This window comes from Danaus plexippus, chromosome 15 (genome assembly GCF_018135715.1).
Source record: "Danaus plexippus chromosome 15, MEX_DaPlex, whole genome shotgun sequence".
In the NCBI taxonomy this organism is placed as follows: domain Eukaryota; kingdom Metazoa; phylum Arthropoda; class Insecta; order Lepidoptera; family Nymphalidae; genus Danaus; species Danaus plexippus.
Window position 1 is genome coordinate 6,911,030 of NC_083547.1, and position 26,475 is coordinate 6,937,504.

The window sequence follows — 26,475 nt, forward strand, 5'->3', positions numbered from 1 at the left end:
GAAACCCTTTTTTATAAAGAGACGATTTATTCAGACATTGTAAAATAAAATATTTCCATCACACCGATACACTTATATAGACAAAAATACGTATATTAATGGATCAAATTCGATATAATAATAAATCTTATAAACAGAGATCACCTTAATGACTAGATCATAGATACGTCAGTAGACAGACACCGAAGGGCAACTGTGGGCGTAGAATGAACTTATCTATTGGACAAAAATACACAAATAAAAATATATATTTATATCTTAAATTTAAAATCTCAAAATTCATAAGAATTGTTTGCTGTTTTAGAAGCTCAAATACTTAATACATTGATATATAGAGGCCGATTACGAGTCGATGAACCGATGTTTATATTGATGTATTCAGAGAGGAAGTAGCCCACAGTCAGGACGATTGCTAAGTTACAAGAACGGGGTAGACTATTACAACTTGATTCACAAACATTTGTCGTAGTTAATACAAATTCAAAATTAGAATGATCGCAACGACGCGTTCGTAATCAAATCTATATAATCTATCCGTAAATAAATATGTAGTACAGATAATATCTAAGTGTATGCAGGTTAAGTAAAATTTAAATCACACCAACAACAATCAGTTTAAAACTGGTAGGTATTAATATTATATTGATTTATTATTTTAAAGATATGATTTATGGCCATTATTTAACAAATTCGTTATAAGTATCTAGTTTAGGATAAATTTATTTTAGGCTCTGGCGTTATGAAATATATTTTTATGAAAACATTAAAAAATACTAAATACATGGGTTCACAAATACTGTATCCATATCGGGTAATATATTAAGACGTAGTTTAAGACACATTCACATAGACTATTTAGTTACGAGAGACTGATGTTTGACAGTTGTTAGACAGATTAAAAAATGACAGTTTATGTGCGAGCAGGATAGGTTGTGCCGTAGATGTGCGTAGATCGATTGCCTATGGTTTATCTGAGGGTGTGCCACATGGCGACGGCTTTTCGTGTCTCTTGCGCCATTTGTGCCCAGTGGCGGCCCTCAGCCGCTGGTTCTGCGGCTCCCACGCAGCACCAACCCACCACCAGACCGCTACCACCGCCAGTTACAACACATACCTGATAATTTAACAGTTATAAAACATTCAAATTAATATTGGACAGATTTCAAAGTCAATCATTGATTATATACAACCTGTCATGAAATCTATACATTAGAGCAATTGTTTATGTTAAAAAATCTTTACAGGTAAATGAGTACTGTATCAGAACCAGAAATAGCAATCATATAAAGCCTTTATCTGTTTTATTGATTTATATTTTATTTTAATTTTAAATATCAATTAAAAGCTCTCACCTCGATAGAAGCTTCTTGTAAGTTACTTGAAGGAAGACTAAAAGATAAAGCTTCATTCCATATGGGGTTATTGATTTCCTTGCGGTTGGTCTTCTTCTTCTTTACCCGTTTACCATTAACCAGAAGGTATACTTTGACATAAACATCTAGAAAAAGAGTTCTTCTGTATTCATGATTAATCTGAAGTAAATAAAACAGCCAACAAGAATAAATAAAGATATATACATATACACGGGCCAATAAAGAATTGAATTTCATAAGGTATAAAGCAATCGGAGTCATAATATTTTGTTCGCGCTGCCCAAAAGGCGAAGTTTAGAAAAATCCATAAACCAAATTTAATACCGTACCCAAAGCATCTTTTCCTTCTTGAGGCGGAAGAAGATTTCTAGCCTTCAGTACTACCACGGTGAGGCGTTCAGCTGAGGGTAGGAAAGAAAGAGAGAGTAACAGTTCCTGAAGTTCTTCGGGCGGGCGACGCTCGCGAGAAAGCTCTGCCCAGACCTCCGCACCACCTGCGACCTCCACACGTGACAGTGGGACCTTGGCCGAGCCCATCACTTCGTTTCTAGAGAACCTGGAAAATAATTTAATTCATTAAATAAAACGGAGTTTTTTGCCGTGAAGATATTAGTAAATTGAATCATTATTTTTAATTAATTGGCATATCTTTTTCATTTTTGACTTCGGCTGATATAAAATTTTTGGGAGTCTTGTTGAAAAAGGGAGCAACTTAAAACTTTATTTGTAACCTGTGGCGCCAAGCTATTAAATATAATTATGATTTATTTTTGACCTGTTGGTTAAATGATAATTTTGTAAACCAATATATTTTTGAAATAATCACCTGTCATAATCAAACACTTGTAGCAGCAGTGTCTTGTCAGTGAGGTCATCGTGTGATACCGGAAACTTGAAGTGTTGGTCAAAAAAGGGATTGGCTTCATTCCTGTGGACTGGTGTCTGTCTGACTCGAGTATCGACTTCCGGTAACAAACTCACTCTTACATACGGATCATTAAAACCTCCAGCCTCATAGCCGGCCAGATCGTGAGCTACAATTTGTGAAAATATTATATTTTATATTATAAACGTCATACTCAATATCTAAAGGTCACTAAAGTTTACTCAAGCTAATACTCAAATAAAAGAAAATCGATAAAGCACACTTCATGTTTATAAAAAAGGTTATTAAGGGATTACAGTTATAAATATTAAAATATTTAAATCCTGTCACGCATGGAGCAACCGAGTCATTGAATAAACAACGCCTGAACAAATATTGCTTTTGCTTAATTTTTCATAACGTGGTTTAAATGGATTTTAGTGGATTAACGTGGTTTTTGTTCACTTAGGTGTATGCATCGAATGTATGGATAATACACGGCTTACTTATATAATAAACTCGTATTACCGATACGGATATTGATTTAAGCAAAAGCTGGGAGAATTCATTTTTTTCTTGTCAGTTAATGCTCACCTTCTATCAGGTGAACTTCAAGGTCCGATCTATCGAAGTCGTACTTTAAGCGTAAGTGGATTCTTCCTAGTGAGGGGCCGACGCCCTCTAATTCAATAACCAAAGGAGTTTCTCTTTTAGTATAAAGATCTGGTTGCAGGGCTCCTAAAGAACTAATCGCGGTGCTAGCTCCGGGACTCAAGGGTGCTCCGCTGCTGTTCTCTACTAAGGAGTTGCTGCGGTCTATTCGTCTGAAACGAATAATTATATTCTTTTATTAGGTACTACCATAAACATTCCCTTCATAGTCCGATTCTGCGAACAAACCTTCCCGTTATATGAAATAATGATTAAGAAAATCATGTTGACATTGATACATAGAAATTAAATGTTTATCATTTAATTTTCATTCTTAATCTACATAAAACCGCTACAACTTCACTTAATAAAAAAATTAGGTTGTGGCTTTGTAATATCAACATTAATATTGTATCTGTGGCTCGTAGTGGAATATTCCGAAGTGTAGTGTGGCGTGTATTATTTAATAATTCAAAGAGCATTACCCCAGACCGTGTTGACAGTATAGTTCACAGAGCGAATATCATTCATTATTAAAAATGATGTTTACAACACAAATATGGTGAAACAGAAATCATAACGAAACATGGCAATCGATATATAAATCTGTTTAAAGTATTTCGTTGTTTCATAACGAGACCAATAATTGTTACTTACGTTTTAAATAATTTTGAAATTTAAATCTATTTCATCTCTGTTATCCCTTGATTAGATTTAAATTTAAAAACGATGTTTAAGTATAACTATTATTTAGCGATTTAATTTAATTTAATTTAATTTTATTTGTAGTTAAAAATTATCAGTTTAAAACTTTCATTCATTTGAATAATTGTTCGTAAATACTAAAGTAGTTTTGTTTCAAATCTCGGACTGTGCATAGATAAAAAGTAAGTTTTATTCATGATTGTGGACGATTATTTATGTATGAGTTACTCAGTTACAAATTAAACCTAAACTAAGGTTCATGCATATTAATTTAACTTATATGATGTAAGTGAAATACTCATGAACGTGAATAAAAATGCATTTCTATACGCAGGCATTATTTGACACTACATGCAGGGATAGCATCACATTCTTACGCTCGCTTAGTAATTTATAATTATAAACAATTTAGTAAAGATGGCCTGTTGATACAGAAAGTAATGAGTTCGTAGTGTCAGAAGAAGGCTGTGTGCGCAAATTGAGTTAATATCAATTTGTTGAGGACACGCCCACTTGAGATTGATTCTTGTGGAGTCCTCGCCTACCTCCCTCGATATTTGAAGCTATTCGTAATGAAACTGAGAAGGGACTTTGAATTATACCAGCTAAAAGGGTTTAGGAATAGTTTTAATACATACGAAACGCTCCTGATGGGGTTCAAGATTTGTTAAATTTTCACTTAGAAACAAAACAAAAAAAACACTTAATAACTACCAGGAGTAACAAACTCGCTGACTTTGTCTAGACGATTCAAATACTCAATAAGAAATAAAATGTTCTAATTATGAATGCAAACATTATTATCTAATAACATAAAATTAACTAAAAAAATACCTTCAGTAATGCAATTTTTATATATCAAAAAATCGTGTTCCCGATACTCTCTTATTAGTTTTTTTTTTAATTTAAAATAAAATAATCACAAATATATTTATTTTGTATAACTATGTGTTAGTTATTTTGTTACTCGTGTCATCTGAATTCCATTCTGGTAACACTAGATATATCTTTGTTGAGTGTTACCTAACGTTGGCAGTGCGGAGTTTCGACGGCTATTGAAACTTGTCGGCTTTAATTTCTAGCCAGAGTGAATTATTAGTAAGGTAGTTGTTTATTATCTTTTAAAAGTAACGAAAAAACATGTATATTTTAAACGATTGCATGAAATGTTTTTTAAATGGCACTTAAATTTGATAATAATCAATGAACACCCTGTATAATTTGGGTTGAACACGTATTACGACGGTTTTACTTTCAGTTTAATATTTGTCATTTATTTTTATAATACAGCTTTTCACTGAAACAAATTACAGTTTGATAATTAGGAAACTTGGTAATTCTATGTTAAGATATTGTATAGCAGCTTGGATCGTTAATAATTAGAGGATATTGAAAAACATCGACAGACTTGACGCTTTTCCTGTTTCCTCTTTTATTACATTTGTCGCAGGATGAAGTTAACGTGTTAACGGAGATTGAAATGTGCACCCTCCTGTAGATCTCTTCTGCTATCAGATACGTTGAGTACAGTATGAGGACTCATAGTCAAGTTATATATATATTTTTATATATTACTATACATTACTTTATTTCTTGGGGTATATTTCCGGTGATTTGGGACCTCTTCTCTTCATTTCTTTTAGAGAAGGCTCGTAATTATAATGTGTATGCAATAAAAGATATACTTTTAAATGAGAACTAAAAGAAATCTTACCGAGGCGGCATAAGTAGGGGGGAAAGGCATCTAGGGGGTATGTGTCTCGGGCTTGGTGGTGCTGGGGAATCAGCCAAAGAAGCCAAGGAGCCGAGGGGAGCTGCTCTGACATCCAGGGACGCTGCCCTCAATGGTGAGGGAGACCGGGGCATGCCAGATACTCCAGCTTCTAACGTACGACCGTCCGGGGCGAAGGTCCTAATTGCTGGCGAAGAACCACGGTGACTCTGAAATTAAGATAAATGTTTTGTAACATATTCAGAGTTTTAGTGTTCATCATCATCATCAGCCTATAAGGCGCCCACTGCTGAGCAAAGGCCTCTTCTCACATGGAGTAGGTTAGAGCATTAATCACCACGCTTGCTCAAGACGGGTTGGCGATTTCAATCTCATAATTTGAAATTATAAGACCAGGTTTCCTCACGATGTTTTCCTTCACCGTCCGTCAGTGGTACCTAAATATTCTTAGAAAGTATATATGATTCGGAAAAGATCACATTGGTACTTGCCAGGTTTCGAACCCGCGCCCTCACGTGTGAGAAGTGGGCCTTTTAATCTCCAGGCCACCACGACTTTTTTACCATACCATTAGTGTTACCATTTAATAAATCTTTTTTTCTCAATTTTTTATGTAAATCCCACGGATCTCCATATTCTTAAGGTGTAGGTTCAATTCCTGATTATATTGATGAAAATTTTCACCTAACATTTTCCGTTTTAATTCAAGTAATATGCCAACATTGCTTTAATGTTAAAGAAATGTTTAGACGAATATGTTAATCATAAACAAGTATATTAAGTTTAATAATTATTATTTATATCTGAAATCACGAGATCTTGATAACTTAAATAACTTAATCTCGAATTTGCAATTTAATATAATACATGAAACTAATATATTTTCGGATATACTACGCGGATTTTATTATTTTAAAACTACATAATCTCGACGCTTCGGTTACTTTTCAGCAACCGTGATCACGGGCAGACGAGATTTAATAAACTATACAATCGTTATCATTACTTTAAATATTGATTATATCAAATGTTTTATCAATGTATAAAAGTACTTAAAATTGCAAAATAAAATCCTTTGAAGCTTCACACGTCAGATGGTAAAATTATAAATGGGGTGGTCTTCAATGTAGTGGCTGGTGAGTGGTGAACATGGGAACTAAGTTGGTCGCGTGATTATTACTCCATTACTTTCGATTGTATCCGCGTGAACAATCACCACGAATAACATGAATAGTAAAAATATCACTCCAATATATCTTTTGTTCAGGATAATAAATACATTAATGTCTAATTTTTTTTTGTGTTCAAAAAGTGTATTGTTGTTAGGGCCTTAATGAACTGAGGATTTCAAACAATTCTGTTTCAGACGGTTATTATATTTTATTGTGTATCATTAAGGTATTTTAAACACATTTTCACGAAGGTCACTATAGTGTAAACTTTACCCGGAAACTATTTCCAATGGGATACGAGTATAGTGCTCATTAGAACAGTTCTGAACAAAAATTTTAACTTAATTTTCATCTTTCATTTATAAGTTGATGTATGTGTGAAGCCAATAGTTTTACTTTTCACAGCTATATAAGGCTTTCCGATATGTATTTATATACAGATTTATTTTATGTTTTTTACAAATAACTGTTTTTCAAGGCTGGTCTAAAATAATTTACATTTCTTTAGCACTATCCAAGAGTATTAAAATGCTTTTATTACAGAAAATGTTTTGTAAGACACAGTGAGAAAATGATTTATAAGAATTTCAAGAGAAGCTTAGTACTTGCGCTTAACGTCACTTACTTTGGGATGAAGAAAATGAAAACTAAAGATTTTCCTGAAAATTTTACTCTTATTTATAGATATAATAAATTAATATTTTTAGATGAGATGTAAATTATCTTATTAGATTCCATGAATGAATGTGATCTATCTTACTTAGCTGTACTTTTGTAAAGTATGACTTATTATAAACTGGCCAAAAATGTGATCGTGAAACGTGCCTACTATCCAACTCACATTTCTACTTAGTATTCATAACATATTTTTGTTTCCATTCAGATTACTCGAAGGAAATCTTCAAGCGCGGAAATATTCGATACAATTTTTCCATTTATGCGATTGTTCTACGTTTATGATATGAAATGTTATTTTTAAATCTAAATCAGTTTTGAATTCAAATAGAATACTGATATCACTTTGGTCTCCGACAGAAAGCAAGACAACATTCGTACGTATAAAACAAATATATTCCTTGGCGAAATGAATCACTGAGATAAAATTAAAAAGAAGCCTCACAAGACAAATCGACCTGGAGAAACCTTTTCATTATGTCAGTTGTCAATTAAATGTATGACATTTCCGTCTAAAATTATATATACTGTGGGCGCTATTTCGGAATTAATCGTTCAAAAGGTTAATAAAACCGCTACTTAGCGGACGTATTTTTATTGCGACCACATTTACGATCGAGAGCGGAAACATTTCTCATTATCGATTCGTGTTTCGATAGAATATTCTAATTTAAATTGTTCTCTAAAGCAATATAAATCGAATGATTCATTTAATTATTTCATGTACTTACATTGGTACCGACTGTTACGATTTTAAATTTAACTGAAACTACTATAACTTATAAATGTTTTACTCTGACAATACCTCGCCTTCATTGTAATAAAAAATTTAAATTTATTGATTCAAATCCGAGAATAGTTTCAACAACAGAAAAATTCATAACGATGCTTCAACGTGTTTATTTAAAATATATTTACGACGTTCGATAACATGAAAATAACTCAATCTAAATTTAAAATACACGATACGTCATTAATGGGAAACAAAAATGGCGTCATATGGTTCTCTGTGACAAGTACTTTGTACGACCAGGCTCTCATAAATTGAGAGTTGAACCTAATTAAAAAACATATTTTACGTTTCTCGCTATAAGCAACTATATATTTTTTGCTGTTCCCACTCCAGACTTTTCTTGTTTATTGTCAATTTAAAAAATCGAAAACCTAGTTAATTTAAATCAATTGTATGTATATTGTTATACATTAAAAAAAAAATTGTAAATATTTAAAAAAATGCATTACTTTAAATCTTTTGGCGGTTCTAATATAATTTTGTTAAAAACTAGTTCTATTTTGAATGGATTTTTTCCCCCAAAGAAATTTACTTTCATTGAATTCTCCATGTGGAATTGCTCTTACGATGGTTTTGTTTTTTCAAAACCACCTCGTTATTATGACGTCGCGTCGTGCTACTGACGATATACATCCGCGTCTCTGAGAGCGACGTTTCTTTTTATCACATTATTCTCACTTATATTAGTCCTCAGTAACTACAGATGTAGTATGTACGTATATACGTTTAGATAATTTAACGTCTGTCTGGGCAATTCTTTGTACACATATATAATAGTTTATGTCTGTGACTTTGTCCGCGTGAAATTAGGAATTATGTTCGTAGAGTCAAGTCATTTCATACATAATATAATAAGTATATTTCAATTCTGAGGTAACTACAGAAAAAATTTTGATAAACCATATATCTTTTAAGTTTCATCAAAATATATTAAGTCGTTTTTGGGATTTAAGAATAAAAAACATCCATACATTCTCTAAAATTACGTAAAAAAAAAGATATCCATTAATAAACTGCTAGTGTACATTTAATATTTCCGGTTGTAAATATTTATGAAAACAAATCAACCAAGTGTCGAAGAGAAATGAATTTTATCAAACGAATAAAATTTTTAAACATAAAACATTTAGGAAACCAATTGAGTGAAATATTTCAATACAGCTGCGTTTAAAACATCCAATACTTAATGTTAAAAAGTTTCGAAGCGCTTTAAATATTCCGGAAATTGCATTTTTGCTGCGATGTATTTTCAATTCCACCTGTCCTATATTTATTAGGGTTCCATTTGATAAAACATTTTCACTGTATGCTTGAAACCTTTTTGTTTAACGAGATTAAATTAAAATATATACAGGTAGTTTTTATTTAGATAAGTACATTGATGGACTTCGGAAGGAAATGTATGTGAATATGCCTCCACTATCTTCGGTTTAAAAAGTCATATTCTTTTGAAATACAGAAAAAAGTATAAAAGTTCATAAAAAAATATTTCTGACATTTGATTTGTCATCAATTTAATTATGTATTTATCGAGCTTAACAATAACTTATTCAGAATTTTCTAATTTAGATACAACTTTACAAAGCTTTGTAAAATAAAAGCCATTTGTTTGATAAAAATTTTTGCTTAAACTTTAAAAGCTAATAGAAAATAATATCTCATTTAAATGAACATACTATTTTTTCGGATATACTACGCATGATTTATTTTTTGTTAAGACTACATACTCCCGACGTTTCGGTTACTTTTTAGCAACCGAGATCATCTCGTCTGCCCGTGATCACGGTTGCTGAAAAGTAACCGAAACGTCGGGAGTATTATGTAGTTTTAACAAAAAATAAATCATGCGTAGTATATCCGAAAAATAGTAGTGTGTTAAATAATCTGTAGATTGCTGGAAATAAGCCACAAAAATATACATTTATATTTGTTTCTAACATTCATATATATTATATAATCTTATAAATCATACCAAATGACAAATATCTCAGTTTATCTTTGTGTTTGTTACGGACGTTGTTTTCTTTCTGTAACATAAATAGTGGAAGTTCCAATTCGATAATGGAACCGAGTTTTTATTAAGTTTACTCACAGTCGCTCTTGATGTACCGCTGTCGAGGCTGCTCTGGGACGATATGGAAGGTGTCCTGGCTAGACGAGCGTGGGGCAGAGAAGATGCGGACCTCTCACTCAGAGGCTGCACGCGACATTGCTCGCGAGGTATAAGCATTTCCTACAACAATACACCAATCATTAAAATATACATGTGTTTTAAAAATTCATTTAAATGAAACTAACGTGTTTTTATTGTAGCATTTGACATTAAATATGGCCAAATGAAGTTAAAGAATAGGTAAGGGCTAGCTATAGAGGCTTGTGATGAATTTTAAATATTTAAATTCTATAACATAAATTATCTTCATTTTGTCATTTTAACATCAATGATGCATCAGCTAAGGGTTCATCGAAATCGGTATAGATCTATCACTAATAAATTAATCAAACGCTTTGAGAAAAGTTGTAGGAAAAACTATATTGATAGTAGTTTTTGCCCGCGACTCCCACCGTGAGAACATCGAGTTGCGCACAGAGAATAAAGTATGTTAAAATAATGCATACAAGTACAGTCAACTACGTTGCAGCATTTTCATTATAAATAACCTAGATACGGGCTGCATCGCCATCGGCCGGGCTGATTTGTGAAAGTACACCATCCGGGGCAGCACACAAATGCGTAAAAATCAATTTTTTGATATCAGTTCAGATGTTTCTGGGGAGTTCAGTGATATACGGACGTACAGTAGAATTAAATATTGATATATATCATAAGTGCTTCATAATACATGATAAAACAAGTAACATATTGCAATATATTTGGTATAACACTGTATTAACTATGGATATATGTCGGCCTTTCAATCACACGTTTATTAGCTTCACATTAAGAGTGTACTCTGGCGAGGCTCGTTAGCAGGTCGGACTGAACAATCATCATTTATAGCAGTCTACATATACTCTATTGAAGGCTTTTGTAAGGCTCGCGACACTCCCTAGATATCTTCATGTTGATTTTAATCTATTATATGCTATGTCTATTAATTAGAATATTATCATGGGAAAATCTTGATATGGACATAAAAAACTTTGTGTTTAATTTGAGAATATTATAATGAAAAATAAAATTCATATTTAAAATTATTTCTCGAAACTATATACCTACTTTGAAATACAGTCTGTGACTTTAGGCATTGCTTATGTGTATATACATATATACACGTAAATAGTAAGTTATACAGACATATACATATGTCCTATATGTATGTACAACTTAATTCCGTGATATGTTATTAGAAAGTCGTAGCACAGTCTGATAATAATTAACTCACTATGCGACTTGCTTGTTACAAAATTAAAGAAGATTTCTATATTTATTTGATATTTTTTTACGGCAAATTCATTAAACTGGTCGAATTAATAATAGAAAGAATCATATAGTATGGAAAAGGGAATAGACACCGACGTAATTAACTAACATAAAAAATATATACAAACATTATAAATTAGTTCCGAAACTTTATATAGCTCCCAATTAGTCTATTTGTCACATAAAAATTCAAATAAATGTGTGTGAAAAATTCGAGCAAGATTCCCAGTCACATTGGCAATCAATTAGTGACGCCCTTACCGTGCCTGGGATAAGCATTAACAATATTTTCAACCGTCCATGACGAGTATTCGTTTCTACTTTTTTATTGATTGATTTACGATTTTCTCTTTTTATTGATTCCATATTTAAAAAAACAACTTCGACGTAATTAATACTTTTTGTCAACAAAAAGGCCTTGAGTTTAGTTGCTCTAAAATATAATTGGACTGTTTTAGTTCCAAAGACCGGGCATTTACTTTGATCTCACTTATTCTATTGTAGGAAAGTTGACCAACACTTTCAGATTGTCGTCCATAAATCATCAGTTACCAACATTATCGAATGGTAGTGTACTGGATGCTTAAAATAATGAAACTGTACAAAACTAAACTAATTATTTTACGGCACTTTAAATGTAAGTGAATTCGCTGACCTCTTTATATTCCGACGTATATGTAAATGATACGAACAGGATACCATATAAACCAGTGACCAAAGCAAGCGGAATATGCCAAGCAGTCTGATCGAATATTTGCAATTTCTGGACATAATGCTGTTTGCCACAGTGCAACAGAATATACAAAGCTTTAATTTAATGGCTGTTAGAGAAGCAAAATCCGATTCATTGTGTCTAACAGGCGTTAAACATTGAAGTATATTTTTTGATGCAAACTGTTTACTTGAGATCATTTTATCAATAATAGCTTAGATAACTTAGCTGTTAGCGATGATAAAAGTAATGATTAATAGCTTGAAATAAAAAAATAATACACACGGTTGAGTTAAGCACTGCAAGGACATTTCACAGAGGGTAACGAAATTTTTGAACCAAACTCTCAAACTCATGTAAAGAAGATTTAGGATAAATTTCAACTTCAAGCAGATTCAACTTCGGAATATCACTTGCCTATACGTTTACAATATAAAATATATTGAAATAAAAGTGAGATACAGAAGAATTGAGTCATAAATAGTTTTTACTAGAATCCTAAATTTTCATTTGAGTGACGAAGTTCCTATTTAACAGAAAAGTATGCATTAAAATAATGTCAGTAATCTTCACGAAGCTCTAGTAGGTAGGCAATGGAATTGGTAACCGCAGATTATAATTGGCTGGTAGGCGTAGCGTTTGTGAAATAGAGAGCCTTTGATTTTATGAAAACTAGGCATAATTATGTCTGCATACAGAATTAATATATGAAACCAATCCAGCTCATTTGAGGGTACGTGAGCTAGAAGCTTTGACTAACACAAATGCGTCGGCACTTTCACAATTTCGAAGGTTCTGGCAGACCAGAAAGCTTGATAATCTTTACAGTATATCTGGATTGGAGGTCATTACAATGTTAATAAGTGATGACAATTGAAAGAATGTCTATAAATTGAGGTCAGAAATAAATATATATCTAATACAGATTTTCTACTTCAAATTACGCGAAAGAGATTAACAGAAGAATCCAATTAGATTGTCCAGCTATCGGCAAAGCAAAGAATCTGATCTTTTGAAATACCTTATTGATGAAAAAAAAAATGCAATTATTAGTAGCAGTAAAGACTTATGTCAGAAAGATTTATACGCGTATACGAGCCTTATAAGAAACCTCGTAATTGATTAAATCCTTACAATGACAAAGAGAACGACCAAGTTACTCATAATATTGTCGATGTGATATAGTGTATGTCCATAGTTTGAAAACTGCTGGTGGTTGGGGTTCCAAAATTCCAGGGTCGCGGTCTTTTACAGAAAAAGCATATACTCGGATATGGCATCATGAAAGAAGATGTCCATAGATGAGACCATTGATTAACTGAGAAGTAGACATATAATTCAATACTTGTCGTCTAATTCACAATGTTTTCATTATCTTACAATTCCCTACGGTAGAAGTATTGCTTTAGGCATACGCTTATAATAACATCACTATGCTTACATTGTAGAAAGAGCAATTGCAGCTATATACAATGAAAGCTCCCTACGGAATACGATTTATACAGTGAGTGACGTTACAGTAATCTTATATATACTTTTATAAACATATTATATACATTGACAGCAAGAGGAACAAATATTTTAAAACCACTAGGCGTGAATAAGTTCGCAGCCTCAAGATTTAGTTTACACAAAGTTAGTTCATCCTCTCTGGGGCAAGTATACCTCTAGTACACAGACTAGTAAAATATCTGTGCTGGACACATCATTTAAAACATTTAAAGGGTACATCAAAAGTAATCGCAAATATGCCCATTACGAAACACTTTCATAGAAGCGTACTTTTACACAACGTTGATAACATATTATACATATATCATGATGTTATATAATATATAAATATAAATGGTTTTGAAGATACAAATGCGTGTTCCAAACTACTTGAGTCGTGAATTATTTGTACTACTGTTTGTCTACTACAATAGTATTTGAGCTGTCGAGAGCAATGATAAACAGGAACGTCGATTTGTAGAAGCTTTGCTTTTGTTGTCCGTTTGAATGGGATAAAATCTTAATCAATTATTTACCATAAACTATTTTGTGAGAAGCCTTATTAGACGTGAAAAAAGTCGTTGGGAAAACCTAGTCCAAGAATAAATTCCGTTGATAGTCGTTTATAAAATTTTGATACTAAACATATATGTAATTAATCACATATTATAAAGTACAACGATGTTATTATAGAAAAAAATATTAAATTTTAAGTTGTATTTTGAACACATAAAATTTTTTCGTGATGAGGCCATTTTTTGTTCGTGTTTCAGTATATATTTTTGATCCTTTTTTTGTTTTGATTGCCGAAGATGTTGTTTTCCAAATAGTCAGATGAGTGGAGACAAGACAGGATCACAGTTTAGAAACGAGGTTAAGGACTAAGGACTCCATCCACTTATAATTTTAATTGAAATGTAAACTTGTTGCAGATATTAAGGCGTTATATTATATAGATATATTTTTTTAACATTTTTAATATATTTATATTACGACATTTATAAAAAACAATCACAAGTATAATGTTATATATGAGATCCAAAATGTTCGGATGAAATGTTTAACAAAATCGTTCTGTCCTCACAGCGGATATTACATTATCAGTATATAAGTATTGCAATAGCAACCCAGTATTTTTGGTCTCACGGGAATTCCGGGAATGCCTTCAATTCGGTGGCATCCCACGGGATATCACGCAGGCTATGATTTTGAATCTGTTTAATCGTCTGTTAAGGCAGGGTTTAAACATTACACATTTTGAGATCTAAGATTTTCGCGAGTATTCATTTAAATGAAACTAGTATTATTCGGATTTACTACGCGGATTTTATTATTTAAAAACTACATAATCCCGACGTTTCGGTTACTTTGCAGCAACCGTGATCACCTCGTCACAGACACCTCGTCTGCTCGTGATCACGGTTGCTGCAAAGTAACCGAAACGTCGGGATTATGTAGTTTTTAAATAATAAAATCCACGTAGTAAATCCGAATAATACTAGTTTCATTACACATTTATCAATAAATTAACTACTAAAACCAACTGAATAGTGAATAAATACTGGTCTTATATACGTTACAAGTTTTTTTTCATTAAATCTTTAAAATGAAAAATGTCTAACAATTTTCTAAAAGGTAAGTTAATGAATTTTTAAACGTTGGCATTGATGGTGTGCCGGGATCGTCTTATTTTATTTAATTTTGAATTTTTTTTTGTTCTAATCATAAACTTTTATTGAGAGTTTAAAAAATATCTCATACAATCTGACAAACTGGTAGATATCAACAAAAGCCTCACTTTGATATTGTTATTTTAAATAATTTTGTTAGAAATGTTTTCAAAAATTGCTGTTTTTTCTGAATATTGTTAAATGATAATAAAAAGATTAAGAACATTTTCTGTTCTTCCTATACATTCCGTCGAGAGGAAAATAATATGTAAGATATTAAAGCTGGGTTGTGAGGGGGTACCTACTTTAAGTGCGACCTTCTATATTTTACCATACCTTAAACACTTTTCACAGACTGCTATAGAACTGAAGGGGTGAATGACCTATAACCCTAGAAACTATGAATAAAAAGGGAAGAAAATTAAATAGAATGAAGTTACATGAGATATAATAGAGGCCTATCTTCTAAATTATATTGAATCGGTCGTGAGACAAGACAATCCTTTCTTTTAAATTTTATATATGAAAGTTACTTTGGAAGTTTCCTCTTTAAACTCAACTTCCATAAATTACGGAGCGGATCCGCGCCGTTCTCCTGTCAGCTTTTACATTTTTCATGTTTCTGTTACATTTATAATTTATTAGTCTCCAACTTTCCACAATTGGCTTTGTAACGCCACACCCTAATGAAAGCGTTCTTGTCAATTGAAACTCTATTTATTTGCGTGGGAAGGTATAATCGGTATCTTATTTTCTTATGAAGTACGTACTGTATTAATAAGTGTATATATATTATTTGATTATTAATTGGCTGAGCAGTAGTCTTAGTTATTATTGTATCTTGAGGAAAATGGGAATTAATACTTTTATGATAAATACACTGTACAAGACGAAGCCTATTTACTCTGTCATTGTAGATATCACAACTATACGTTTAAGGATTGTATTAATAATGTACTTAAAATTCATTTCTGTGAAAGCTATTGTTGGTATCCTCTAGGTACATGTAATAGGCGGGATAACAGATAAGTAGATTGAAATTTTAGATTGAAACTACACAGGCTTTGTAAACGACGACAGAGAGTGTGCGAGATTTTAATTTATTCAAAGATACATCATTATAAAGTTATTTCAGGTTTATATCCGTCAATTAATTACAATCATTGTTATATTGGTAACACGTAACCCGGATAGTTTTAAATTACTTTACTTTGTAGACTAATTTCATAGAGTTTTAGAATTATTATACATATTTGTCTGTACTAAATATAATTAAAGCAAAAATTTCAACATTTCTGATGTACCAGAAACTAGTGTCGATAGTAGTGTATATAGTAGTGTCTACTGTGGTGTTGTTGGAAATTGAAAATTTGATTTTTCATAGTAATGTTACGCCTTGACATTACAACATAATATTAAGGCTTTAGAAACAAGCGAGTCTCATTTTGTCGATCGCGTGAAAATGTAAAATATTTTATCAAATAACGAATAGTAAAACTAAGGGATTAAACAAATATTGAAACAATTTCTATTGTAAATAGAGTTTTTCTGAAACATTCAGTTCAGGGCTTCATTATTTGTTTTTCAAAGTTTTATTCATACGTGTTTTATTTTGAAAAAATACAACATGATAAAATTAAGATAATACTTTATACAATTATTATCTGTTTAGTTTAAAAGACGATATTTTAAATGTTATACTACGTGCATCAAAAATATTCTAAAACATTTTTATACTCAAAATGCTAATAAAAATTTGGGCATTACTTGGATTGTAAACAGCTGGGGAAAGATCATCATCATCATCATCAAAGAAAGTATAAAAGGTTTCAGTGGTATAAAGAACAAACGACGAAAATGATAACATCGGAAATATTTATAAATATATATATATTTGTTAGGATGTCTTTTGAAACATCTATTCTATCCTTTATTTGTGTCGGTTTTGGATTGCATCTTGCATCTTGCATACCGTTAAGAATCACTTAACCTTATTATATGTTAAAAAAGAGGCAAAATTTTCAGTAAGCTTAGCTTAGAACCTACTAGAGCTTAGAACCTTATAAATTTTAGCGGTTTCTTAATATACGTACGCTTGGACTTCCATGGGACTTCTCTTCGCCAAAACTGTCAGTTGAATTATGACTCTGGCCACTGCTGGCGCTAGAAGTCCTTTCCCTCGCCGCCCTAGCCCACGATTCCAGTCTCTTTTGGGCGGCCCACACTCCAGGAGGCCCCAAACCACTCATATTGTCTACTCACTTGTCATTTCAATATTAAATGTTTATTTGAACAATATTAACACACGAATCATAAAATATATCGGCCGAATCGGTTTCTATCCTAGTTGTTTCTTCGTTGTATATTTATGCTGTGGTTTCATTTAATAAAAAAATATTAATAATTCCATATTTAATTTATAATAAAGATTTTGAGAATAGTCGTTGATCGAAATATGTAGTTTACTAGTGTTGTAACATAGAATAATTACTGAGATCGTATAAAACATAAAAAAAAGATTTAGTTTGTATTTTCATTGACTATAAATAAATTGAATTCAGAAACTTGATTGGATTCTGTGCAAGAAGCAGCTCTTGACCCGAGTCACAATATGATGTATCCAATCCGTGCACAAAAATTATTACCTATAATATATCATCATTAATCTAAAATCGTGTTTGTCTCATTAGAACTTCTATATTTATAAATTATAATGTTATAAGTGTATAATATATAATTAAATAAAAATATGTCCGTCTTTGGATCTCTATGCTATGAATGATCCGACGAACAGAAAAGTTGTGACACTTGTTTCATTTAACTTGAATAATGTACTCATTATAATGGATTGATGGATATTAATATTATATTTAGTGAAAGATAATTTGGGAGTAACGATCTGGAAAAAGCTCTTGCGAGCGCGCCCATAAAATTATTAATTTCTCATAGCCTATAAAACGTTTTTTTGGAGTTATAAAAAAGATTATTTGTGCAAGCGCCTCACTAAAATGTCTACTAATTTTTATGTCCAACAAAGATGTATTTCATTAGCTTCTCACAACATTTACTTGTCCGCCATATTGGTTTCAGGCCACCTATCTGACCGTGCTTTGACACCTGACAGAGATCGTGAGCAAAAATTTTGGTGTTATCCACAAGCTTATTGATTTTACTATGTTGCAAAATTACATTCTTACGATACGATAAAAAATTCACTGTGTGTGCACACAAAAAAAAAATTGCCAGTATATTTAGACACGTACGTACACTTTACGACAAAAAACTGTTTACAGATGTACAAAATTGTTAACTCAGGATACTGCGTGTATTTGATTCAACTTACAAGCAAACGGATAACAAAGTTGACTTATATTATTTTATATAAGGAACTTTGCTTGACTTGTTCTATCATAAAAAAATATTCTCATTGAAAGTTATTGGTTATATTCAATTGATAAATTACTAATTCAGAGCATCTCAATATTTGTAAACAACTTGTGCTAAAAATAAATTTCAAGGCTGTCCAAAGACGTGGGCTATATTCCTTAAAATGTAGTAAAATATAAGGTGAATCCCCCCAGACCAGACAGCTTGCCGGCAGCGCAGTGTGGGCGCTCATAGTACTACGATCAGTGGGCGTTCGATTACAATGTGTCTAACGCGTATCAGATATCATCACACATGAAGAAAACTATAAGATATAAAACACTGAGTCAGTACAAACGAGTTAACCTACATACATACACACAAAATATATACAGATTTTATAAGGAAAATATTGATTTTAAAAGAAAACAGTTCAGTCATAATTTTGCACATAAAACATAGTTAATAAACTTCGTCTTGTTTAAGTTACCTCCAGGTCAAACGAAACTTTTAATGTTTAAAGTATTTACATAATATGATAGAAAAAAAGTGAAATAAGTGACGTATTAGTCGGAGATGGTAATCAGAGGGGAATCAAATAAACGAGAGATTACTGGCTAACTGTTGCGCGTCGAGGATCGAGCTATCAGCGGAAGGAAAACTGCGATTGCTCCCTTAACGAACCCAACATCTCGATTAATTCTAATTAGATTCAACTATGATCTACTGTAATATATGATTTCATATCTCATAAGCTACAGAACTTTAATGATGTCCAATAAATGTTAACAAAATTTTGCTTAATATAATAATTATCATTTTATGCGACTCAATCTAATCAAATTTACGAACGCGATGACATTTAGGATGTCCTAAGTTAAAACGGTTCAATGATCACGTATTAACACGATTATGAATCTTAATATTTCAATGGCAACTCCACAACCTCAGGGTTTTACAAACGATACATATTTACAGCGCAAATTGTAACATTCAATATATTTTTGTGATAGTAATGATTATGGAATGTTATATTATATTTTTGTAGTGTATAGATATGTTTTATTAATATAGGCCACATACGAACACTGGTTAGAAAAACGGAATACGCGCGCGGATGACACCGCGCCTCGCGAGGACTGGCGCCGCCCGGGCTGGTGTTGCCCGAGCGACCTTACCCTATTTCTCGGTTAAATAGATACATCCGAGTGATCACAGATCGCTGCTCATCTTGTTAATTGTCTACTGCATTTAAAGATCACGATTTTAGATCTGGATAGTAAGTTTTCTAAACGATTATCGTCTTCATTTAAGTGGTTGATGGTTGTAGAGTCTATAACTCCAAATTGTACTACTAGATTATCATTGTTTGTTTGTTTATTTTGTATTAAATGAAGATTTTCAATTGAACCAACAGCCATTAAATAAATATGTGAAATATAAGCTGTATCTCTATAAGTAAGAACAAAATTTTTGCCCATTAAACGAGGAGGTAGTTTGCTGTGGGCAACACCAAGGGCGGCGGCGCATTTTGGACGAGTCACTTTCTCTGGCCGAGCAACAGGTACGGAAGGTCATGCAGGGCGTCTTGAGCCTCGTGGAACTTTCAATATCCTCTTAATGAAAGCCTTTTGAAATCCGAAGGTCTGACCACTCAGTTGTTCAACGAATATTTCGAAATAAATTCAAGTGCAATATGCTCCGATAACATTTCTCAACATGAAAGCTATGTTATATTCTTACTTTAAGTTATTGGGTCAGTCTAATATCTCTCTCCGACGTTATATTCCATAATCTATATAAATCATATTATATACAATTCGTACTAGGGTTATAGTAGAATTGTATTTCAGGGATATTTTTAAAGTGACAGGCTTTGAAGTACTCAGGCTTGTAGATCATGACGTGATTCAAATGTAAAGAACTTGGTTTTGTAACGAAGATTTTTTATTGAGGGTTGAAAAAAATTGCTTAATCTTTTCTTTCCCTTTCTGCAAACCATACTTTTACCTGAAGGGACATTTATTGACCAAGCCCAATAAATAATACACACACTTCATATATTTTGTCATAGACACTGTTTATAAGATCCTTTTTTATATCAGCCTTCATAAACAAAGTATTGACGGCTCCCTACTAGAAATAATGTACGTATTATAACTCTTTTTTGGTCGAATATTTTTTTTTTTTAACCAAAGTCATTTCTTACTTTTAGCTTAATATCCAGAATACTATAAGAAAATGATAAATAAATAGCTAAGAGGCAGCTGTAGATGAGATATGTAACACACTTATTTAATTTCCAGCACCGTTCCGTGTGAGAGGAAAAATGATTTAAAGGTTTTATAGAAGTTAGACAAAAAAAAATTAGGAAAGCAAAGATGTTGACTAAAATATTTAATATAAGGAAATGTCTTCAACGTTATATTCAACTTTTTGTCGGTTATGGGAACATAACCACCCAATTCAGTTGAAATTTGTCCCGTAAATAATTTGTTTGATTTTCATTAGTTATCTTTGTCGATAAATAAACGTGTACACGTAAAGTAATGAAACATTTTCAAGCGCCTAAGCAAAAGGAATTTATTTTATTTCAATAATACTTTATTACCGAACAGTAATAAATATTGCCTATAAAATTTCAGACTCTTACAGTAGTTATAATACATCGAGATCTAAGTGTACTTACTAACAGAACTGTTCATTTCCATATTAAATAATGAATTAAATTCAATAAATCCCAATCACGTATTCTAACCGATGTTTGACGTTACGTGAATAACTTTATTTATCGGCTGTCAATTTTTAATAAAATCCTATAAATGTTTTGATACTGATATATAATCAATTTTAGGAAATGTGTTAAATATATTTTTATTCTGAATACAAAGTGTTATATAAAATAAATTCAACTACATTTAAATAATATGCTGCTAAACCTTTTTTCGATAAATCAAAATCTATCTCTCAGATAGAACGCATACAATCTCTTCATAGCTTCTTTAGAATAAATTAAATGAGCTCCGTAATTTTTGGGTAAAAGATTAACAACATTTTTATACATTTCAGTATACTTTAATATCAATGTAAGTTGTGAGTAGTGTAAGGATTACTGTATGATGAGTTTTAAATAATGTTGTGATTATAATATTATTTTCCTTATGTTTAACACCACAGTGGTAACAATGACTTTATTTCAACTGCTTCGACAGTTTGCTACGACGAGCAGTCCTTTGATGAGTTGGATATTCATTGCTCCAGTCGGAATTTATGACTTTCCTGAGTTTAATTTGCTATGATACTGTCACAGAAGTAACGTCGTCTCTCAAATACCTTTTAAACTTTATAGTTAATAATATTCATGTATATGCATATACGTAAAACATTTTGAGCTTTTATCTCTAACTTCAGACGATGTACTTTCAATTTTCAATTTAATATTATAGCGGAGAAAATATGAGTTATTTTTAAAACGTCTTTACAGACATATATATGGTAAACATATTTAGGTGCCATCTAAAGGGTAATCTGGATGAAAAGTTTTGCCATGTTTTAAATTATTCTGCTCGACTTTGAGTCTGAAATTTAAAATAAATACCAAACCTTTATTCTAGTTATTTAATGGTGCTTCAAATTGCACAAAAATTTCGAGATAAGATTTGCATTTGATTCACACGATAATCATTTTTTTTTGCAAAGCAAACCATGTAATCCGTGTAAATTGTTCGTATGGTCGAGTTATTAGTTATAGCAATTAATTATTCCGGAAAGGAATTGCACATAGCTGTGTTATACGCTTATCCCAAATTCAAGGTCAAATCTTATCGATTTGTTGGAGGTCGCATTGACCTATTTGCAGTTCTTCCGTTTATTAACGTATGATTCTGTACGTTCTACGTTATTATACGTTACAATATCAATCATTGAATAGAAATAACATCAAGCTATATAATCAAAACTTCAAGAAATCCAGTCATGTCTTATTCAAACAATTTTCTAGTTGAAGAAACTTTTTAAATTCACTCGACTAAAGTGACTAAAGTTTTAGTTATTCAGTTTTTACGACTGTGCAGTAAACTGTAAAATGTTCCGCGTGTAGAACTCAACGTTCTTTAAAGTTATGCTTTTTATTACATTTACATTAAATCTTTTAATTTGTTTTTTTTTTTAAACCTATTTCTAGTTTTACACAAAATGTCAGTATTAAAAACTAAAGGAAAAGAAGTGTTTTAATCATATCATCATATAATCTTAATATTAAAACATATGTGTTCCTATAAATTGTTTATAAATACTTGTACTCTAAAGAGTATCGTCCTGAAAGTAGTATTTATATCTATTTAAATACTATAGTGTATTTTATGGAAAAGGAATATCTACGATTATCTAGCTGCATTAAGTTAGCTTAACATTTGAAGTCGCTTCACTTGTTGATCCTTCAACAGGTTACAATTTACTTATTGTTAGTTTTTTTTTTATATTTCATAAAAATTATCTTTTGTTTATAATTTTATAATAATACTTTGGAGAGTGGATTGTAAAACTATCGCCAAGTTATTTTATTAACATTTCTTTCGTTTTAAATTTAAGTTCAAACATTAAATATGTTAAAGAAATTTAAATAATGAGTATTAAATGAAATAAAAGAAGAGAGAAATGTACATAGTTAAATTATATTGAGTCTGAATCCAAATAATCATGATATGAGGCTGCAAACAGTCAACAACCCTTGGTGAAGTTGCATAAAGTTTTACAGTCGTGTGCAGTTGTTTATAGTTGTTTTAAGTATACGTGAAACCTATATTCCTTATTGAAATATATTAAAATCCATTTTCTGTTTTTTTATTTTTTCATTATTGTTAATACAAATATATTTATTGAGTGATAAAAAAAATATATTCATTTATCATTAACTTTTAAATAAAACGTTAAGTGGTTGTTACTTTTTCGTTATAAATTTAGAAATAAGAACAAAACAGCAAGAGTTTTTTGTATTGATATTGTCGCGACCTTAAGAGGTATTGTAGAATGTTCTCGACATGGAGCGCCAGCGCCATCTTTTGACTAGTGGAAGAAGCTGTTAGCTATCCGTTTAATACAACATCCCTATTTTTAATATTTGTAAACAAGTAAAAATACAAACGAGAATGTTTTGGAATGTTCTAGTAATCGGATTATAGCGTATTAAAGGCTAAATAGGTTTTGAGCCAGTCCTTCGAGAAACGACATACGAGGGATACAAGCGATATTACTTGCGAAATCATTTACGATCATTAATAAATACAATATTTGTGTTATCTGTTAAATACCTTTTTTATATTGCTAATCAAACCCTAGCTTGTAACAATTGGTGACAAAAGGTAACCACGATGATGTTATCGTCAGCAGGAGGTGGATCAGAGTCAGTTTGAAGGTGCTAGAGGAGGGTTACATCTAGAGGCGCCTGGGTTGTCCACCGTACTGTCAGACGACCTGAAGACTAAAAAAGGAGTGATGATATGTGCGGCTGCAGCGCCGTTGCCTCATGGATTTAATCTACATTTATTCTACATTTAAAATCCAGTTTGAGGCCAACAAATGAAAGTCAATGGGTGGAACAAAGCTCAGGCAATGACCGCACTCACCTTACCACCTTACCTCACCTTCGTCACCAAGCTTTGACCAAACTGGAGGCGTTAGGAAAAAACGTCACCTACGAGCCGCTGCTTGAGGCGTTTGAGGCTAGATATGAAGATGTACACATCGATCATATGTTTCGGTCAAAGCTTAAAGATCCGGTACAGGGTAGTGTTGAGAATCTTTAGCAATGGGATCTAGAAGTGGAAAAGCTGGTGCGTAAAACCTACCGGTCCGCACAACCACTCAATGTATACCAAATACAAGCTTTTGTTGACTTCCTTTGTGACCTGAGAGTAAGAACTGCAGTGAGGCTGGGGCACCATAACACCTTCAAATATACCTTGACCCAGGCTCTGAAAGTGGAGGCAGTGAGGCATGACTACCGCACCCACTGTGTCAGGGAGGCGCCACCTTCTCGCGAAAGTACGAAGAGGTAGATCCCTAGAGGTTTCAAATGTGGGGAGAGGGGTCACTTACGACCGAGTTGCCCGATGACGAAACAGGCCGACGAAGAACAATTGCAGGAGAGTGGGGTGGATAATAAGGGACCCGACAAAAGCAGGAATACGACTTTGTAATGGAACCTCGCAGCAGCAAGTCTCATGGAACTGCAGCCGCATTATCGAGAGGCCTTGTTTCGATACTTGTAAACATTGTGTCCGGCAAGTGGCCCCTCTATTCGAAATAAGGACGGAGCTCAGCAGTAAGCGGTAGGAAAATTTGCGACAAGCTCAGGAATATGACAGGGAGAGTCTGAGAGGCAGAAGACTCGCTATGGTCGGAAAACGAATAACAGTGGATTCAAGGAGGGATCGCTTGTGTGGCTCCATAATCCAGTTCCCTACACGGGAAAATCTCCTGAATTGCATGACAAATGGGATGACCCATACAAAATTGCAAATTAGAATCAATGACCTAACCTACTGCATTCAGAATAGTTTATGGAGCCAGCCGTAGATTGTCCACTTGGATCGCCTAGCGCGTAACTACGGATCTATTGACGCTCGGGACAAGAATGTCTTAGGAGGGGGCAGTGTCGCGTCGTCTTAAATATTGTAGAATTTTTTCGACATCGAGCGGCAGCGCTATCTCGTGACAGGTGGATTAAACTATTATATAACTACACATTTACTTGAACATTCCTAATGTTAATGTTTGTAAACAGAGTAGAAATATAAAAGAGGAAATTTTGAAATGTTCCAGTGATCGGATTTTTGGGTATTAATGGGCTCTAGATCGGTGTTGGAGTCAGTCTTTCGAGAAGTTACATACAAGCGATACGAGAGATATTATGTCAATCATAATAAAGAAAATATTTGTATTTTCTGTTAAATGTTGTGGTTATTTTGCTAATCAAACCCGAGCTCGTAACGATATAATATTAATCCGGCATAACCAATGTGAATTTCGGTTTATAGGTCAAGGAGAAATAGAATCTAAATTATTGAAAAGCAATAACGTGTGTGGACTTTAAATCAAAGAAATAAAGTTCAATATTGTTTGAAATTCCATGACAAGGATACTCTTTAAATGGCTATTATAAACAAAAGGGGTTGCAAATCTTGAATTAAATTGTTAGAGTCATTTACTTTTGTCTTACATATAAATAAATATACATACAACTACATGAAGATGGTCTAAAAAATTTTTTTTCGCCTAAATTATAAAACTGCAAGCAAAAAATAATTGATAATAATGTATCTTAGATAGTCACAAACTCACTGCTATAAATCACAGTGCTACACTTCAAAGCTAGGACTACGAGTATGCTACGCCATCATGTACAACACAAAATTTTTAACAACGCCATCTATTGTTGAAACAAGTGAAGCGTAGGAGGCTTTAGTCCTGTTTCCTGAACAGTTTTATACATGTTATAACCATTTTGTCAGAGATGGAGCTAAATTGTAAAATTTTATTATTATTCTATTTTACTTTTTTTTTATTAAATGACAGATAAATGATAAACTGAGATGACACAGATATGAGACACCTTCATTATCAAATATCGAACTTTCTATGAGTATAACAAACAATAAAATGTACATTTTTAACCATGTCAGAACAAGAGGTAAGTTCGTTTAGGATGTATACCACCTTTTAGTTTGCATTCGAGTATATTTCAAAAATATTTGGTTATATTCGATTGCCTTTTTTTGTTTGGGTTCGAATTTGAATAGTTCTTGGATGTATAAAAATAAGCCACATAATTCAAACTGGTTTTACG

The 26,475-nt window shown here is 32.3% G+C and overlaps 1 protein-coding gene across 4 annotated transcripts in view; it reads right to left on the reverse strand.

Moving 5' to 3' along the window:
• Positions 1–7: 7 nt before the first annotated feature.
• Positions 8–26,475, reverse strand: part of LOC116766132 (synaptotagmin-5-like) — a 29,589-nt gene continuing 3,121 nt past the window's right edge. The window contains exons 1-9 of one of the 4 annotated variants that reach the window (XM_061523020.1): positions 19,713–19,762; positions 17,357–17,634; positions 10,059–10,199; positions 5,309–5,535; positions 2,833–3,062; positions 2,200–2,407; positions 1,703–1,929; positions 1,353–1,498; positions 8–1,114 (exon numbers count right to left, since the gene is read on the reverse strand). In XM_061523020.1, the coding sequence (XP_061379004.1) occupies positions 968–1,114; positions 1,353–1,498; positions 1,703–1,929; positions 2,200–2,407; positions 2,833–3,062; positions 5,309–5,535; positions 10,059–10,199; positions 17,357–17,512 (1,482 nt within the window). In that variant the 5' untranslated portion in view covers positions 17,513–17,634; positions 19,713–19,762 and the 3' untranslated portion in view covers positions 8–967. Of the gene's footprint in view, positions 1,115–1,352; positions 1,499–1,702; positions 1,930–2,199; positions 2,408–2,832; positions 3,063–5,308; positions 5,536–10,058; positions 10,200–17,356; positions 17,635–19,712; positions 19,763–26,475 lie in introns of those variants that run through there. The other 3 variants (XM_061523021.1, XR_009752940.1, XM_061523019.1) reach the window with 3 other exon arrangements.